The sequence below is a fragment of the Leptidea sinapis genome, chromosome 17 (genome assembly GCF_905404315.1).
Source record: "Leptidea sinapis chromosome 17, ilLepSina1.1, whole genome shotgun sequence".
NCBI lineage: Eukaryota > Metazoa > Arthropoda > Insecta > Lepidoptera > Pieridae > Leptidea > Leptidea sinapis.
In genome coordinates this window covers 4884237-4903234 of record NC_066281.1, presented here as the reverse complement: position 1 = coordinate 4903234, position 18998 = coordinate 4884237, and the positions used below count along the sequence as shown (strand labels likewise).

The 18998-nt window shown below is 35.4% G+C and overlaps 1 protein-coding gene across 2 annotated transcripts in view; it reads left to right on the top strand.

The window, feature by feature from the left end:
• The window catches only part of LOC126969214 (glycerol-3-phosphate dehydrogenase, mitochondrial), a 45614-nt gene extending 32550 nt beyond the window's left edge, over window positions 1–13064 (top strand). Inside the window, exons 10-16 of one of the 2 annotated variants that reach the window (XM_050814550.1) lie at window positions 1736–1857; window positions 2569–2705; window positions 3505–3658; window positions 4810–4998; window positions 7132–7230; window positions 10338–10494; window positions 11581–13064. In XM_050814550.1, coding sequence (XP_050670507.1) covers window positions 1736–1857; window positions 2569–2705; window positions 3505–3658; window positions 4810–4998; window positions 7132–7230; window positions 10338–10472 — 836 coding nt within the window. In that variant the 3' untranslated portion in view covers window positions 10473–10494; window positions 11581–13064. Of the gene's footprint in view, window positions 1–1735; window positions 1858–2568; window positions 2706–3504; window positions 3659–4809; window positions 4999–6367; window positions 6467–7131; window positions 7231–10337; window positions 10495–11580 lie in introns of both variants that reach the window. The other variant, XM_050814548.1, reaches the window with a different exon arrangement.
• The last annotated feature ends 5934 nt before the right edge of the window (window positions 13065–18998 follow it).

Sequence of the window (18998 nt, the reverse complement as noted above, 5' to 3'; positions counted from 1 at the left end):
AGAATCAATTCCCGAGGTATTTAGACGAGCGCAGCGAGGGCGGCTATAGTCCGAGTAGGAATTGAGTTTTTTACCCGTGTTAAACACTCTACTTTTCATTTCGAATATGAGGAAAATAAAACAATTTTTTTATCTAAACTATTCATAGATAATATGTTATAATATTAGTAGTAGCTATTTAAACTTAATTGTCAAATTAGGACAATTTATGTCGACTTTTTGAATTTTAAAAATGGAACTCACCGCGTAATTGTTGCGGCTTATTCCGCTCAAAGAAGTTTCCGCTAAGTTCACACTGGCTGTTTAGAAAGTCACATGGCTGCAGCTTTTTTTTTATTAGATTTTGATGAACAGTTCTATTTTTAAATTTCATTCCGGCCCTTAGGTGGGAAGTAATTTGTATTAGTGTTTCCCTCTCTATGTAGGGAAGCAGCATTTTCTACCCAATAATCAGATCAAAACAACAATACTTTCCGAGTATGAAATGAAAAATATATTTATTGACAAAATGGATACATAATACAAAATTAGGAGCGTTTTCCGCATTAGGCGTGCCTGTATCGCGGAAAATAAGGGAACATACAAATACAATTAAGTTACAAAACAGGGACATGAGTGAGCTTCAAATTAGTTTTAATGAGTTCTTAAAATATTTTATAGAAGTATGAGTAAGTTTATCCATTAAGTTTCTGTGGTTTCTCTGGCAGATGTTTTTTCACCGTATAGAATAAAGTTATGGCATATGCATTGCAACTGTTAGTATTTTGAGTGAAACTTATGTATGCGAAAGATCTAAGAAATATATTTTTGTCAATTGTGAATTTAAACCATACAGTCACCATACGGACATAAATATTTCATCAAAGAGCAAATTGGTAATGTACTTACAGAGTTAGTTGTACTTCAGAGAGAATTATATAAAGGGCAAACAACTATATCCCAAAAATGGGCGGTTGCAATTTGAGCAATTTGCAAAAAAAAGACGCTGATTATTTTTAATTTTTTTTAGAATAAAAATGCAATGCATTTTGTTTTTAAATCATTAATATCTATCTAAAATGTTAAAAACAAAAAACCTGAAATATATTTTGCTTCCACATCTGACAGCATTACATACATTGTACATTGAGTTTTGGGTGGACGGCTTCCATGCCATCCATCAAGAGGTTGCGGGGTAGCCCTTACATCATTCTGCAAACCATTGCTTGTCATTACGATGCGCCAATTATAAAGGCTGCATGTGCCTGTATATTTATAGTTAAAACTGACCCTTTTTAAGAAGTTATTGTATATTGCATTACAATGCTCGCTAAAAGAGTCTACATATTTTATTTTATTCTTTTTTTCAGCAACTACAGAACCCTAATGTATATTCCCTGTATAATGATTATGTAAAGCTTATAGTCATTCAAATGATGAGAGTGAAATTTTAAGATGCGCGCGCATCACTGTAACAAAAGTAACAGCGTGAAGTTGGTTCCTAAAATTTTGTGACGTTTTCGTCATTTGTTACTTTTTTCTTCTCCATTATAAGACAGGCAAAGGGTTCAATGCCATACAGCCGTATTCTAAAAACGTAGAATAGCACGAGGAATAAATCATTTCAATGATTTTTGCTTCGTTAGGCCAAAGATGTATAACTTCTTGCGTGCATACATAAGTACACACACACACACACTTTTTTTTAAAGAAAATACTACAAAATTCATTATTGGTTTTTGTTGTCATCCAAAAGGTGCTGGCTTAAAACCGCTTTACCAGGAATGCCAGACGGACGGTTTCCTGATCGAAGGTGCCCATGGTTGGACTCCTACTATGTATATTCGCCTGGTGCAAGATTTCGGCTTGGAAATGGAGGTAAATTTACTTTTTAATTGTAGAACTAAAACTAAAATAATATATCGAAATTTTATCAGTTAGCACCATTGTGCATACTATAAACTAGACTCACAATCGCCTATTAAAAAGTTGTCAAAAATGTCCAAGTAGCGTTGTGTATACGTATTGACTTTTAACATTAACAGATATACAGATCACACTACAAAAACATTAATTTAAATAAACACATTATTTCGTTGCAGTGACGTTCAAAGTCAGTATACGCTCATTAGAAACTCATATTATCAATATTTTGTTTTAGTAATTAATTTGTAATTATTTACCAAAATGATTAAAAACGTCAAGTTAGTTACATAATTTTGTAAATTTAAAGGGGCACTTACCTGAAAAAAGACACTCCATCCTTTTTAAGATTGGATACGCTGTTATTTGGACATTTTTTCACTGAACACTTGCCATTGCGTGGCGTGATATTTAAAGCGCGGTCGAAACATAACTAAATGAAACCTATGCGTCGTCGACACGTAGGCAGAGTTTTGTTTCAGACAATTCGAGCGTGATTGTGAGTATAGTTGCTTTTCAGAGATGTAAGAGTTGTAACTTAATTTTTATTTTTCTTAATATTATTAGATGCCTGCTCAAAGAGTAATAATTTTTTTTTTAGTAAATTTAATCCTTTTAATAGTAAATCAAATACTATAAGCCAATTAACACGGTTAAAATGACCAGGTGGCCCAGCATTTGGCGAAGTCATACGGCGATCGGGCGTTCGCTGTTGCTAAGATGGCATCCATGACTGGCAAGAGGTGGCCCGTTATCGGCAAAAAGGTTCACCCCGAGTTCCCATACATCGATGCAGAAATCAGGTAACCAGTGATTTAAAATGAAATAAAAAAATATATAGGTCCATATACAGGTACACCTTAAATATTCTAGATGTAACATTTTACTGAAAAAATATTTTATTTTAATTTAAAAAACAATTTAAACTGCATTCATAGTTTTTCTTAATAATTGCCCGATTGAACCGGGAATGGAAAAAAATACTGTGGCTTTATCATACCGATCGAAAGGCTTCATCGTATAATATAGGATCGGAAATAAAAGGAACACCATAAATTTTAATATTTTATGTAAAATTTTGTTCAAAGAAACGAAAAGCTGACATTGCCGTGAGGATCATGTTTGATATTTCCGGTTCAATCACGCAATTATTTAAGCCAGCCATGCCAGCGCTTTGGTTTCCAGTTGCCTTATTGAGGCGCGAAGATAGTATTTTGAAAGGCCAAGTGTCTCGACACCAAACGGCACAAACATGTATGACTCACTGAGACCAACAAAAAAAAAATTCCAAAATATGTAGCAGCTGTGTGGCAGAGTGAGTCAAAAGGGATGCTACTCTGATTTCCTGTGACAATTGGCCACAGCACTGATTTTCAGTAGCTCCCGTTTGACGATTGACGTCACGGTGCTCAGTAATAAATTATTTGATAATTACATTGAGATCCATTCCGCCCCTCTGGCGTGATTAAGTAACAGCCAAACTATCACCTTTATAATATTATAAGTATAGATAAATTTACCAAAAAAAAAAAATTCGGGCACGGAGTGTTTGATATTAGTAGTTTCGAGTTAGTGTAAATTATAAGGGTTGTGTACCACTAGGTACGGTGTCCGCGAGTACGCATGCACGGCCATTGACATGATCGCGCGGCGACTCCGTCTCGCCTTCCTCAACGTGCAAGCTGCAGCCGAGGCGCTCCCCGGTATCGTGGACATCATGGCGGAGGAGCTCAAGTGGAACGAGGCCGAGAAGCAGGTTCGTCCTCACATATTATATGGGATATAAGAACAGTCGAATCACCTGAAGTCGGTAGAGGTAATTCGAGATGCGCAAAATATACAGGATGTAATCGATAAGGTAACTATTACAGATATCATAAAACTTTCAACTGATATCGAAAGGACGTTACCTAATGAGTAAAATGGTATTAAAGACTTTTTAATAATCAACATTTTGGATACTTCTCGTTTGATTTAATAAAAGGTATTGATTACATTTTTTACTGATTAGCTAACGTACTTTCCATGTCAGTTTAATGTTTTTTGATAACTGTAATTAGATAAGTTACGGAATAATCGCCACACTTAACGATTACAGCCCATATATAAGAATTGCTCGTTTAAATAAAATGGGTTTAAGCAAAGGCGCGCGGACACAGTTAATATTATCTTCTACTATTGTCGATCTGTATCTCGAAATGGTAGGGGTGTCCACATCTTATCTTACGTGGATTATTTCCACGCAGGAGCAATAGTTTGCAATATCAATGCTTTGTTTGGTGAGGAGACGGGGTAGAGATCGCACCACACAACGAAACATTCAACTTGAAGAAAGAAGAATGATAAACACCAGCAACTAAGGATGAATCTAATTCGATGGTAGAAACACGCTCAAAGTACCAAGGAATTAGCAGCATGGTTTGAGGCTATCTCACCCACAATATTGATGACCCATTTGCATCAAATCGATAAAATAAAATAAAAACTTGAAAAATGAGTTTGCCATGATTCAACTGACCTACAGACAGGTCCTGTCTTAACATGCTAAACCGGCACGAAAAAGACGGGATTTTGGAGGCGTTGATATTGTGACGTGATGAATATATTCTATACGATAATCGCAAGCGAACATCACAATAGCTGACTCCAAACTCCAAACGCAACCATGCGGTAAAAGGTAATCGACAAAGCGAAGATTAGACATTGAAAAGTTATGGTAACTGTTTGGTGACACGTCTTCATACTATTATTTACTACTGCTTACTCAGATCCAGTGAAGCATTTAAAGCAGGTGGCATCTGGATTATATGTGTAATATTTAAAAAAGGATCAATATCCCCAATCACTTTCAATAATTTGTGTAATAATCTTGGTGATCAATTGTTTTTATAAAGCTTATGTTTTCAGAGGCAAATGAAAATGGCCGCTGACTTCCTGGCAAACGAGATGGGACAAATGGTGAACAGAGCCAGCCGTGATAAGATCCCCATCAACCTGAACAAAGATGAAATTCAGACGTACATCAAACGTTTCCAGATTATCGACAAGGACAGGAAGGGATATGTGTCTATTAACGATATTAGGAGAAGTCTTAAGGTAACAATGTTGAAATATGATTATATCGTCGGCAATTGTGATAATTATTAGTCTATTAAGAAATTTAATGTATTTTCGTGGTGAAAAAAAGATTTAAACGAAGAAGGTCATATAAGATATGTAAAAAGATTTAAATATTCTGATGTATAACCTGATTCCTGCCGCTGAATTGCAATATTAAACATCCCCTGACAAAGTATCCTGTACACCTTAAAGATCCTGTGCAACAGAGAATTCAGTTTTATCTTCTTCGAATATCTGTCGTTTGAAATAAATCTACAGCCTTGTAAATAGATAGAAATCGCTGGTGGCTAAGTCGGGTGATTATGGACGATGCTTTTTTGTTCTGCATATAAAGAGCCAGTAACGATAGCACCATGGTCCAACTCTGTACTAGCCCAGAGAGAGCGCCTGAACTTTCCAGTCGAACGACACGCCTCAAACTTGCAAATGATGGTATCTTCCAGATAACTGTAATTTTGTTTGTAGACCATAATCGTGAAGCCATATATCGTCCGTGGTTATAAATCGATCAAAGAAAAGCACTGGATCTTGTTGTAATACTTCAAAAGAAGCTCGAGAAATATTCAGTCTCATATGTTTTTGTGCGTTGGTAAGCATAAAGCGAACCCAGCGCGCGAAAACATCCACCCCGCGGCCATTACCTTATTATACAAAGTATTTACAAAAGACTTAATAATTAATTTAATTTTTGATACAAAAAATAATAAAATAAAACTTAAATAATTTAATAAAATTAATTAATTACAAATAGTAAATATCATTAAGAACGCTGTCGGCAGGTGCCCATGAAGCTGGCAACGTTACCTCTTTGTATAGCCAAACTTATCCTTTGACAGAGGTACGTACCAGATCTTGGGTCACCTGTTAAATCGGTTAGACGCCTGGATATCTCTTTTATGAGTTTTTGTGCCGATGAACCCCAAGGACCCATCGTCTCCACCCCAAAGGGAACAAATATGTATCCATCACTGAGTGATGTATATGTCCTCCGCTTTAGGTTTTCGGCAGTTTTCGCCGCTGCACTAGAGGGGGCTAGCGTGTCCACACAAGTCGCATCCCACACCAGACGCTAATTAATTAATTAATTACTACAAAGTACCTAATTTTTCCACTGTGTGTGTCACCTATAGTTAGTTTCGTTATATTATGATTTTTGGGTATATAATATGATAAAAATCCTTCAATATTGGGCAGTGACTACTACTAAAGCACCATTTTCTTAATTTTTGTTGGGCAATTGATCACCTAATTACCTACTGTCAAAAATTTTGAAAAATATGGCGTCTTGAGTTAAAGTAGATTTTTTTATTTTAATATTGCTTTTGTTTTTACGTGTAACTTTTAGAGTATGGGTGTAAAACCTTCGGATGCTGAAATTAGTGCAATTTTATCTGAAATTGACGCTACTTACCACGGACAGTTGGAAATACAAGATTACCTACAGGTAGAGTGATGACGTCATGGGTGGGACAACGAGTAGGTACATGTTACATGTTAGTTAGACACCGCTTTCACATGGGATATGGTGTTCAAAATTACTAAGATCGAATTTTGTGTAAAAATACAGATCTAACATCAAATACGTTGTTATGTTTAAAATAGGTTCTGAATTCACGAACGCAACTCAAATGGTGACCATAAAGTAATTTTTTTTTTGTAATATTAGCTTGATTATAATTGGAGTCAATTATAATCTTTAGTTAGCGAAAAACTAATATAATATTAAGTCCAAGCAACATTACTGCATTAACCAATTTAATATATTAAATTAGCATTTTAAATAACCTATATTGTTGGTAAATTTGAGAGCTACTCAAGCCATGTGGCGTATTTAAAAAGTTTAGAAACTCATGTTTAAAAACAAACAAAACTATTATTATTTTTGTATCTCCTCTAAGTTTTATTCGTGGGTAATGAAATAAGTTTACCTTTTCGTCTAAAATATTGAACACCGACTGTAAAAGGTAAAGATGTTTGGACTTAACGAAGTCTTCGATATTTCAGAGCAATTAATGATCATTGTAAGTTTGTTTGAGATGCGTTTGGATTTATTCAACTATTTATATTGTGTTGTCTTTGCTTTGTCGTCAATATTGGAGCTCTCCACAGAACTACGGTGAAGAAGTGACCGGCGAACAGTTGCACGAAATATTGAAAGAGATCGACACTAACATGAATGGACAAGTCGAACTCGACGAATACTTGCAGGTTCATATTTCTATTGCGTCTGTTTCAATACGAGGCTGTTTTGTTGTGCATGCTCGTAATATATTTTTCTGTACCGCTATATATCTTTTAAGCTATTGCATAGCTTCTATCTCGGGCCTTGAGCGTGGAGACCGAATCCAAAAATTCCGTAACGAAAATAACCTAACACTTACTTACTAGATCTATATATATATATATTTCGGCACGATCATTACAGTTGCCGTGGAACAGTGGTTATCACGTATGCTTTTTGTGCAGACGGTCCCAGGTTCGAGCCTGGGGTACATCTTGATTTTTATAATTTTTTTCATTTTTATTATTATAATAAGCATTTTTATTTAGTTTCACCTGTCCCGTTGTCTGTCTGTAATCAAATCTTGCAAGTTAAATTTTACTCACTTCCCGTTTGCTTTTTTTTTATTAATTTTATCAAAAAAACAAATACTGCATAAAGTACATAAATAAATAATTATAATTGCATAAGTTGATAAAAAATGCTATGCAATAGCTTTACCGCGGCAGTCCCCGAGTGCCACACGTCTTTCTTTTTAATTTATTTTATACTTTAACAGACGCAGTTATAACACAATAATTTCTTATTAGTTAATACATAACAGTTATACTTTATTTATACAGCATGACTGGGTGACTCTAACAACTGATATTTAGCAATTATAAAACAAAAACATTAAAAATAAATAATTGACTGCGTAGTAAACTTAACCGCTAATAAAGTAATTAATTACGTAACGGATGGTCATCGCGCGGACGCACGGATTACAATCTAATCGCGGTGCGCAGAAGTAGGAAAGGGCAGGGTGGACATACGGACCTGTCGATGCTTACGCTCACCTAACGAAAGAATCGCGCATTCAGCGGCTATGTATCCACACTTTGTATATTGAAATAAATGTTCAAAAATTAAGTAATTACCTTATTTTATCACATATAACGAGAATCAAGTAAACTCGAGTACTCTCCTTAAGAGCGGTTAACCGGTCATATTGTTTATACAAACGCTTGTACGTGAATATGGCGTTCTAACGCATCTTTCTTAAAAACATTTTTACTGATAGGTATCTTATGCATTGTATCTAGGTTTCTATCGAAGCAGAAGATACAAATTCTAGAAACATATTCAGTATAACCCTCGAAATATCGGCTTTTGCACAAACTTGACCTAAATTGTAATAGTAACGAAAACTTTGCGATAGGAACCTCGTGTATGTAACGGAGATTCTATACGATAAACATTTGTTTCACAAATTTGTAAGGTATTTTGTTAATGTTATCGCTTTCTCTTGCTTGTATTCAACTGGCGGTATGCGTGGAATGAAACAACATGCTTTTCGACCATGTTCGCGTTGACGAGAAACAGGATCGGCAAGGGCCATCTTAAATATTGTGAGCGTAAATTTATTGAAGTAGGCATTACTTTGCTGATATACAAAATTATCCAAATGATTTGAGTTTTCTTTAGTATTAATTCTGCCAATATTTGTCTTTACACAATTCGACACGTGTTTCGCCTCTACACGAGGCATCCTCAGGACATGTTGAGTCGCCAAAATCTGGCACGAGACTAGAAGCGAAACACGTGTCGAATTGTTTAAAGACAAATATTGGCGGAAATAACACTAAAGAAAACTCAAATAGCTTGGATATCGTTAGCCTCTCACCGGTCTTGTGTATTCTGTGCTACTCTGTACTGTATAGTAATTATGGAGCGTAGAGGCAAGGAGAATCATCTCATATGGGAGAAAAGTTGAAAAAGTGCTTGCTTATTCTGTAAATAACAGTTCAATAACCTTCCGCAATGGTGCTAGTGTAGGCACAGGGTATGGTATGAATGTAGCAATTGTAGATGAACTGAAGTATGCCGAATTAAAATTTTAATATCATTGTCGACTAAAGTAGTGAATTATTGAATATTTCAACAACTTACGTTCTACAGAATAATATTAAATATATCCTTACAGAATTATTATAGGGAAACGTGCATTTTTATATTTGGCGCTTCTTTTAAAATCTACCCTGATGCTACTGTAGCGCCACCCTCATTTAACGCATTTTGACGGACACTTTCATTTACACAGATACAGCATAGAATAGCAAAACAAATCGAAGTATTTTCTATTGAGTGCCTTAAATTATTCCTTAGGAGTTATAAGGAATTGATTTGCAATGGTTATTTTGTATGTTATTCCATCCTATTTGCATGTAATATTTAATTTGACACGCTTATAACTGTATGTCACAAATGCATGAATTCGCTTTTCTTTGTAACTAACTTTAAAGTTTAATGCACTACTTGTGTAATATATGCACACTCCATCATGGTTTATACTTTAAACTAATATAATAACATGGATATCAACATAGATTAAGGATTGGTCTCCGCTGCGCTCCAACTAAATACCGCACTATCTAAGAACAATAGCTTTCTATAACGGGAACTAAGTATTAGATGTGTTCGTGGCATCTTGACACTCAATGGCATCTTTCAAATTTTTTACATACGTTCGTGTTATTTTACATTGGAATTAATTAAATACAAAATGCTTACTGATAATATGTGATCCCAGTGACTTTCTTATTTCATCGGCATTTTAGTTTCATTTATAAGCAATGTTTAACAGAACATGTGGCACGTCAACGTCGCACATTGTTCGAGACTGACTCGCGACTTTGCGAATACGCCAACGGTATCTTTTTGGAGCGCAGCGGAGACCATTCCTTAATATAAGGATATTAATTTTCAAGCACATGTATTTTGTGAATAGATTATTTAACCTAAGACTGATATAATGAATCATACAATCACAGAGTCTAAGAATCAGTCTTTTTCTTAAAGGAATATTAATATAGAAATTTATGAAAGTAATTCAATCTTTTCATGTATTTAGAACAACTTTATAAATGATATCCTGATTAATTGGAAGTATATTATTCTGTGCTACAACACACAATAATGTAAATAAAATTATATCACCTTTCTTTACTTTTATGTGGCCAAAAAATTCATTGCTTGAAATTTATTAAAACCTCTACATATTACAGTCAACAAAATGAGCTTTCCGCTTGTTTAACAATAACAATATGTGCAGATGATGTCAGCCATTAAATCTGGCCACGTGTCGTACTCGAGATTCGCGCGGATGGCAGAAATGGAGGAAGAGCATCATGAGAAGGAAATCCTGAAGAAGCAGATTAGTGTGGAGAGGAGTGGTGGAGGACTTTAAAATCATATATTGGAATTAAAATGTGAGTGTTTAATAAAATATTATAACTAAAATACTTGACTTAACCCTGAGCTAACCCCAACTAGATTTTAGATTTTGTTAAGGGTGTTGAGCAGGCATAGTCAAATCAAGAATATATGTATGGTAAATGCGATTTTTTTAATAAAAATAAGGGACGAGACAGACGACGACGAGCAGGACGTTCAGCTGATGGTAATTGATACGCCCTGTCCATTACAATGCAGTGCCGCAAAGGATTATTGAAAAACCCAAAAATTCTGGGCGGCACTACAACTGCGCTCATCACCTTGAGACATAAGATGTCAAGTCTCATTTGCCCATTAATTCCACTAGCTACGGCGCCCTTCAGACCGAAACACAGTAATGCTTACACATTAGGTACTGCTTCATGGCAGAAATAGGCGCCGTTGTGGTACCCATAATCATGGTTTCCACTTGCTAGAATTAACATCCACCAAAGATGACCCTCGCTCAGGTCGCCCAACAAAAGTTGTATTGATTCTTTGGTTTGATCGATCATTTATTACTTTAAAACACCAAATTGCATACTTGATATTTGGTAAGGCCTAGTCTTGTTACGGTTTTATTACATTTTTTTTTTCTTCTTTTGGCAATAGCGTTTACTTTTTGCCAATAACGTAAATTAAAAGATTGGGAAACTAAGTTAAAAAAGGATACGGAACACGGGAAAGGATCAGATAAGTAGAAAGAGGATTGAAACGGATATTAAAAATTTCATAAATATACATATATACTTGCTACTTACACAACATTACAAATATTTAAACTTTAATATGATTCTGAAGAATGAAAGATGACAATATTTTATAAAATTTACATGGATACATAATTAGAGAGGATATACAGGTAGGAAAAGGAACATTAAGAGATATTAGATCATTCAGGAATGAGGAGCGGTCGTATAGAGAACATGAAAAGAAAATGTGATCTAGATCACATTTATCGGATTCACATTCACACATGTCAGTAGATACAATGCCTAATCTGTTAAGATGAACAGGAGTGCAAACATGACCCAAACGCAATTACATTATTAATACTAATTATTCTATTTTTTATTTTACAGATGATATGTCGTCTCCATTGTCTATGGCCACAGATAGCGCAACGAAGAGAAGCGAATATCTTAATGGCGCATCGAATAATTATTTATTAACCACTTTATACTTACTGAATATCATTTTAGGCTGTAGTTAGACCCCATCACTATAGTCACTTTTACGTCCAGTATAATAATTATGTTAGTTACCCAATATTATTTATTATATCAGTAATAAATAGGAGAAAATGGTAGAATCTGTAGCAAGCATACCTATTTCAATCAAAAAGGAACCGGCATTATTTATTAATAATATAATCTACTTTTAATATTGCAAGATTAAAAAACCAATGTCTTTTTATAACGTTGTTACTAATACATGAATTTATTTCTCGATACCCCAATCTAGAAAACTGTTATGAATTTCACATTTGAATATTTAAAAAAAACATAATACACTAAATGTTAATTTTTATCAAATAATTTATAATTGTCAGGTATCGTTTTAGTCCCCTTTAAAAGTATTTTATCTGATAAAAGTAAATTTAAGATATTTTTGCTGGGCTTGTTTTATTAAATGAATTCATACTTTATTCATTTTATAACAGTTATCAAATGAATACAAATCAGAGAAACAGAAATATTCAACTATGAATGACCCCAACTCACTATTGAATTTTATTGTCTTGGATCGTTCGAAATTATTGTTACTTATAATGTTACGGATTATTGAAGTTGATATACCTACTTCTTTTGGCGCGCTAGCGAAAAATTATCAGAGTAAAAATTTACGATGCGCGCGCAAACTGTCACGCAAATTAACCCTAACGTTAGCTGGTCAACTAGACCATTTGTATCATACTTCAGCTACCAAACCTCTTGTAACTCATATGTCTACTGAACCATAACCAATGGACGAGAATTAAATAAATTTCAATACGTAATTTAAAAAAAAAAAAAAACTCTCTTAATTGTATAATTTTTTTTAATGATATTAAATTTTCTCGTTATTTAACTAAATTATGCGGTATAATAATCGTTCATTAGTTTTAATAATACCTTTTTTTATGAAATTTGATTACGCCAAATAACTTCTTGCGTGCGTAAATAACACATTTTTATTAGTACTAAATAATAATGATATTCGCATTCAAATAGCACAATTTTATTCCTTAACTCACTAGTTTTCTATGCCCTTTGTAATTTTTATGTATAAAATACGAAAAACAAAGAGATTATATATCATTTAAGTACCTAGATAGTTAAATTGTAACTTATTATTTTATTAACTTATTCTATTGAACGAAGGCCGAGTGCAGTATTGTATGTGATCTTAAAATAAATAAAATTATTTCTCAAATTTAGTTAAATTCCCTTCATGATAATAATATGGACCTAGTTAATTGGTGACATGTTTTATTGTATTATTTATTATAGTAAGTACAGTTATTTGTCTTACGTAACATTTTGTTAAGACTTACCTATGCGTTGAATAAAGTAAATCAGTAGTTTGCAGTGCTTTTTCTTTACCCCATTAGAATGTCACATTGTACATATATTTGTCGTATAAAACAAGAAACAAAAAACAAATAAAAAAAGAAAAAAAAATGTAAATTTGCAAGAAATACTAACTTAAAATTTAAGTCTTAAAAAAGTATCATAACTAACATCTATCTTACTCAATCGACAATTTAGGAGTTAGACGAATAGTAATAAATAATTAAAATTATCTTAATGATAACAGCATTTTTTTCACAATGCGATTAGTGATTTTATCACTACTGGCTATGGAGTTTCCCAGGGATGTGTTTTGGGCCCTACACTATTCTTAGCTTACATAAACTCTCTTTGTAAGGTATCTCTGGCTTCGGGACGTATCTTTTACTTTGTCGATGATACTGTAATGCTATTTAAAGGAAATCAGTGGGATGACGTGAAAGCGTTAACTGACAAAGGATTGAGCTAAACCACGTCTTGGCTGGAAAATAGTTTACTTACTGTCAATACCGCTGAGACTAAATATATGTGTTTCAATATCTCCAACAGAAAAATCCTGACGGACACTTTTCTCTCCTAATATCAGTCAATCTTGTTGTAAATGTAATGTGTCCCTATCCAAAGAGAAAACCATAAAATATCTTTGTTTCGCTAGATAAACACGTAAACTGGACGGCCCAAATTTATAATACAAAAAATCAAGTGATAATAATAGAATTACCAAATTTCGTACCCCAATTACTAAAATCAGGCTTTGCTCAGTCACCATATGAATTTCATTCGGCATACACTTATAACAACTTTAGTGAATTTAATGAAATATCAGTACATAAAATAAGCAAATATACTTTAACAAAATCTGTAACTACATGGCTAGTAGCATTATTATACGACGACACAGAAAACGTTCTTAAAATTAATAGCATCAATTACTGACACTTATATCTTGTTCATGTTTAAACGGTTAGTTAACAGTTTCACATACTAACATAGAAAACTTACACTGAAACCGCCCTATTACAACTCGTAGACAGGGTTGAAAGGGCACTTGAGGATAAACAAATTGCGCCTTGCGTCTTCCTAGACATTGGGAGCATTTGATAAAACACCCATAAAGGCCTTAGTTAAGGCTTTAGCCGATAAAATGGCCGACTCTACCACGGTCAAATGAGTTGAGTCGATGCTCTCAAGTAGGATTGTTAGATTGAGGCTACATGGAGTCTCTCTTGATGTAATGACCACAAAAGGATGTCCACAAGGAGGCGTCATTTCGCCTCTACTGGACCCTTGTCATTGATGGTATTCTCTATAAGGTGGATGAACTTCAAATTGACACTCAAGGTTATGCTGATGACCCAGTGATAATGATTCGAGGCGACAGCCAAAGTACCATCGTACCTTCTACAGAAAGCGCTTAATATAATATCCGAAATGGTGTCAAGAAAATGAACTGGCGGTTAATGCTGACAAAACTGTCCTGGTTCCTTTCACAAGAAGCGGAAGTTGGAAGGCCTCATATCTCCACGACTGAATAATAGATCTATACCGTTTTCCGACAAGGTAAAATATCTGGGACTTACTTTAGACCAGAAACTTACCTGGAATAGTCAAGTGGACGGTATTGTGCAAAAGGCAAAATTTGCCTTAAGTAGTTGTAGTCGGGGTAAAAATGGGGTCTAAAGGCCAACATGGCCCTTTGGCTGTACACAGCCATTGTAAGACCACTTATATCATATGGCTCTGTGGTCTGGTGCAGAAAAATTGCCCAAACGACCGTTATTGCCAATTTGGGAAGCCTTCAAAAAACTGCATGCGCGATAACAACAGAAGCCATGACGTCCACGCCGGGAGCAGCCCTAAATGCACTTCTGAACCTGCCGCTCCTAAACCTATATCTACAAAAGGAGGCGAGGGCCAGCATGCATAGAGTAATGACCCATATGCGGACTAACTGGCTCTCAAACTCCCTGCGGCTATTTGAGCAATCCTTACTGAGAAGTCCTGTATTAGACATGGTTAGTGACGCCATGCTGCCGAAATTTGACTTCATCAGCAACTTTAGTATTGAATTCCCCACAAGAGAGGACTGGTTAAACAATCGAATTACTTGGAAAAAAGGGAATGGTATACCGATGGATCCAAGTCAGGTTCTAAAGTTGGCTCTGGAATCTTCGGAGCACCCCAAATTTGGCAAATCTGTCAACTTGGGAAATCTTGCCTCCGTTTTCCAGTCGGAGGTATACGCCATAATAGAATGTGCGGAAACCATCCTAAATAAAGGCTACGTCGGCAAGTGTATTAATATCCACACAGATAGTCAGGCGGCTCTGTCCGCTATAGACTTCAACAGAACAGTGTCAAAGCTTGTAGACAACTGCCGGACTATACTGAATACTCTGGGAGGAATAAACACAGTTACACTTCGATGGGTTCCAGGACATGCTGGGATCGAAGGCAATGAATACGCCGACGAACTTGCAAGAATTGGTGCTAAAAGCACTCAATTTGGCCCTGAACCCTTCTGTGGTGTCCCAAGGAGTCTTGTTAAATCAACCCTTGATACATCATGTTCACAAGAGTGCATTAAACTCTGGAGCAACACTCCAGGCTTAACCCATTCCAAAACCCTAATCCAAGCCTTCAACAAAAAGGCTGCGAATGAGGCACTAGGGCTAAGTAAAGAAAACTTACACATATTAAGCAGGACGGGGCACTGCAGATTAAACAAACACCTCTCAATCTTAGGTCTCAGAGATTGCAGAGCGTGTAGATTCTGTAATAGTGCAGATGAAACCCCCCTACACATTCTCTCTGAATGTGGTCCTTTAATGCGTAAACGTAGCATCTCTTTGGGAGGTCCAATTCTTCAACCATTTGAGATACGTCAGCTCACTGCAAAAGACATAATAAGATACATGAAAAGAATCAATGTTAGCAGTGAGCTATACTTAGCATTGGCTATCACAATAGATCACATTGGTCGCAGTGTAACAGGGCTGAACTGAACTAGATCAAAGCCACTTTACAAACCATAACCATACTAACATAGAACACAAAAATTTCACACTCAGACACACGCGAAAGTGAGGAGTTTCGGAATGACTAGGTCATTGCGCAACTCAGGGTACTCTGCAACTCAGGGTATCCTACTGCAGAGGGTAGGGCACAAAACATTCTGTAACCATATATTTGTTATACTTGATTATTATTATTCGAATTCTCCGCTTGACTGGAGAGCTTTTGCAAGTGAATACGACACAAAACGGCGTAAATATTACAACTACAACTAGTTGTAAACATTACCCAGGTCGGCTATTGACATTACTACGCGGCTTCGGTGTAGTTTACCCACCCGCATAATTGCTATATATTGCTATGAGCGCTTCACTCTTGGACAGCTTCTAGTTTGTACTGAATTCTGAGTGGGTAAGTAACGATACATGTGGAGCTCTTGGCATAGTCAGAATCCTCAGATTCATCTACCACACTGCTACCCCAACCCCTTTGTTGAATGATGCCAGTTAATAGATTTGTTCCACGCCGGAACTCATATTCAAAATTATTCTACCAAGCACCAAGGAGGTTTTGTTGAAATACAAGGTCAATTCAAGACAATTTTATAGTTAACCCATATTATAAATTATAGTATTCCGTTAGTCTAAACTTACGAATAGCCAAACCTAGTACCAGAAGATGCAGTGTTGGTAGGCCCCCCATAAGATGGACCGACGATCTGGTCAAGATCGCCGGAATACGTTGGGCGAGGGCAGCGCAGGACCGATCGTCGTAAAAATCTTTGGGGTAGGCCTTTGTCCAGCAGAAGACGTCTTCGGCTGATGATGAAAATCGGATCTATCAGTTACCATTAACAGAATTACGAGAAAAAAAATTAAAACAATGTCAGTAAATTATCCCACGTAGGTATAAAATCATTGACAAAGGAAATAGATTTAAATATTAAAAATATAAACGTGATCCAAATTAATACAGGAGTTGAATGCAGTCGGGGCCTGAGCCAATTTATTCAACGCCAAACACGAGAAGTGGCGAAGAAAGGCGGAATAAAAATTTCGAATGAGCTGTATGAAAAAAATGATGAGAAATAAGAAAAAATAAAGAATAATTAGGTCACAGCACTATCGCAATCCTGAACTCTGCATTCAACTCGCGCGTTATCTGTAGATAATATTACGAGAGGTTTTGCTTGAAAATTTTCAGTATGGAATAAGTTAGTCAAGATTTACTGGATTACATAAAATGTAGATGCTCCACCGTATTCTACAGTTGCTTGTTGGAATTTAAACGTAAAGTAAGAACATACACCAAAGATTGATAACTTTATTTAAGAGTCATTCTGCCGAAATGATCAAATTTTCTGAGATAAAGTAAAGAGGTGTTTATGAATGAATATTTCGACGATAGAGCTAATATTACCACATGAGCTATTACTGGCTCTTTATATACAGAACAATTAATAAAAAACTGCGTAACAAGCTGTGAGAAACAAGCTATAATTGTTTTGTTTCATCCAGATAGTGCTCCGACTTACAGGTCCGACTTCGAATTTATTTATTTACACAAAAGCTTACAATGGAAAATACTTGTAGCTAGTATCAGAAAACCACACGGGTTTGTAATAATTAGTGCCAGATAAAAATATTGTATGTCTACATTTATTTTAAGTGACTTAAATTGCGCATCATCTTATTCACCCCACCATTGAAGGATGATTTCTAAAAACAGAGATTCCAAGATAATGAATAAAGAATGTTTCAGTACAGGAATTTTTAGACGTTAAGGAAGAAAATCAAGAAGAGTTAATTCTAATTGTACTATCCTAAAAAGCTACTGATAAATAGATGAATTAGATGGTATACATATATACATACGCATTGTCACTTCTTCTTGAAACGAACAATCATTAGAAATGGATGTGTGTCGGTCCTCCACAGTGCGGTTTTCAAGGAGCTTTCTTACCCGTACTACAAAGCTGTCGAATGAATTTCCTTGTGCGGTGATTCCGGGACGATACGACATGGGTACCTTCAAAAAAAGCGCGCACACTCCTGTGATTCCTCTGATGTTGTAAGAGAATGTGGGCGGCGGTGAACACTTAACAACAGGTGATAAGCACCGTACGCTCGTTTGTCCTCCTTTTCCATAGAAAAATGTCGGAATAGTAACAGACGAAATCTATTTAAGTTTGGCTACTTAGCGCCATCTGCTGTATTTGTAAAGCGGTCGCAAGCATTACACTTCATTGCCATGTTTCATGTTGGCGCGGTTGTGTGCTGAGTTAAAAGTGCAGCCTAAGCCCACTAGATTGCGTGACATTACAACAAGTGATATTATATTCTATGGTCCGATTTGGATTGAAGATTTAAGAACAAATTCTTATTATTTGCAACTGATCATTGAATATTTCACTGGTTAAACTGAAGTTATCTTGTCCTCGCTAACCGTCATTAAATGGATCACTGTGTGTCAATGTGTTAAACTTCGCTAATAATTGAAACTAAAATGCCGGGTTGCGTAGTACAACTTTGTAAAAATAATACTACAAGAAATAAGAAAGACACTGGGATCACATATCATCATCAGTAAGTATTTTGTATTACATATGTTCAAAATTTTAAAGATGCCATTGAGTGTTAAGTAAACACGAACACAAGTCAACTGATTTAAGGCAAACTTTGCAAGAATACAATTTTACGATTAATACAAACAATGTACTAGCGCACATCACTCAAGGCATGTCCGCGACACCTCTCCAAAAGACACTCCTAAAGCGATTATAATATTATAATAGAAATTTGCTATAAATAATATTATTTTGGCGCAATTACTGCTTGGTTTTTAAACTTTGATTACATAATTGTATATTTCTACACTAATGTCATACCTACCTGCTTAAAAATATTTACTGTTTTTGCATTTCATATTTCGAA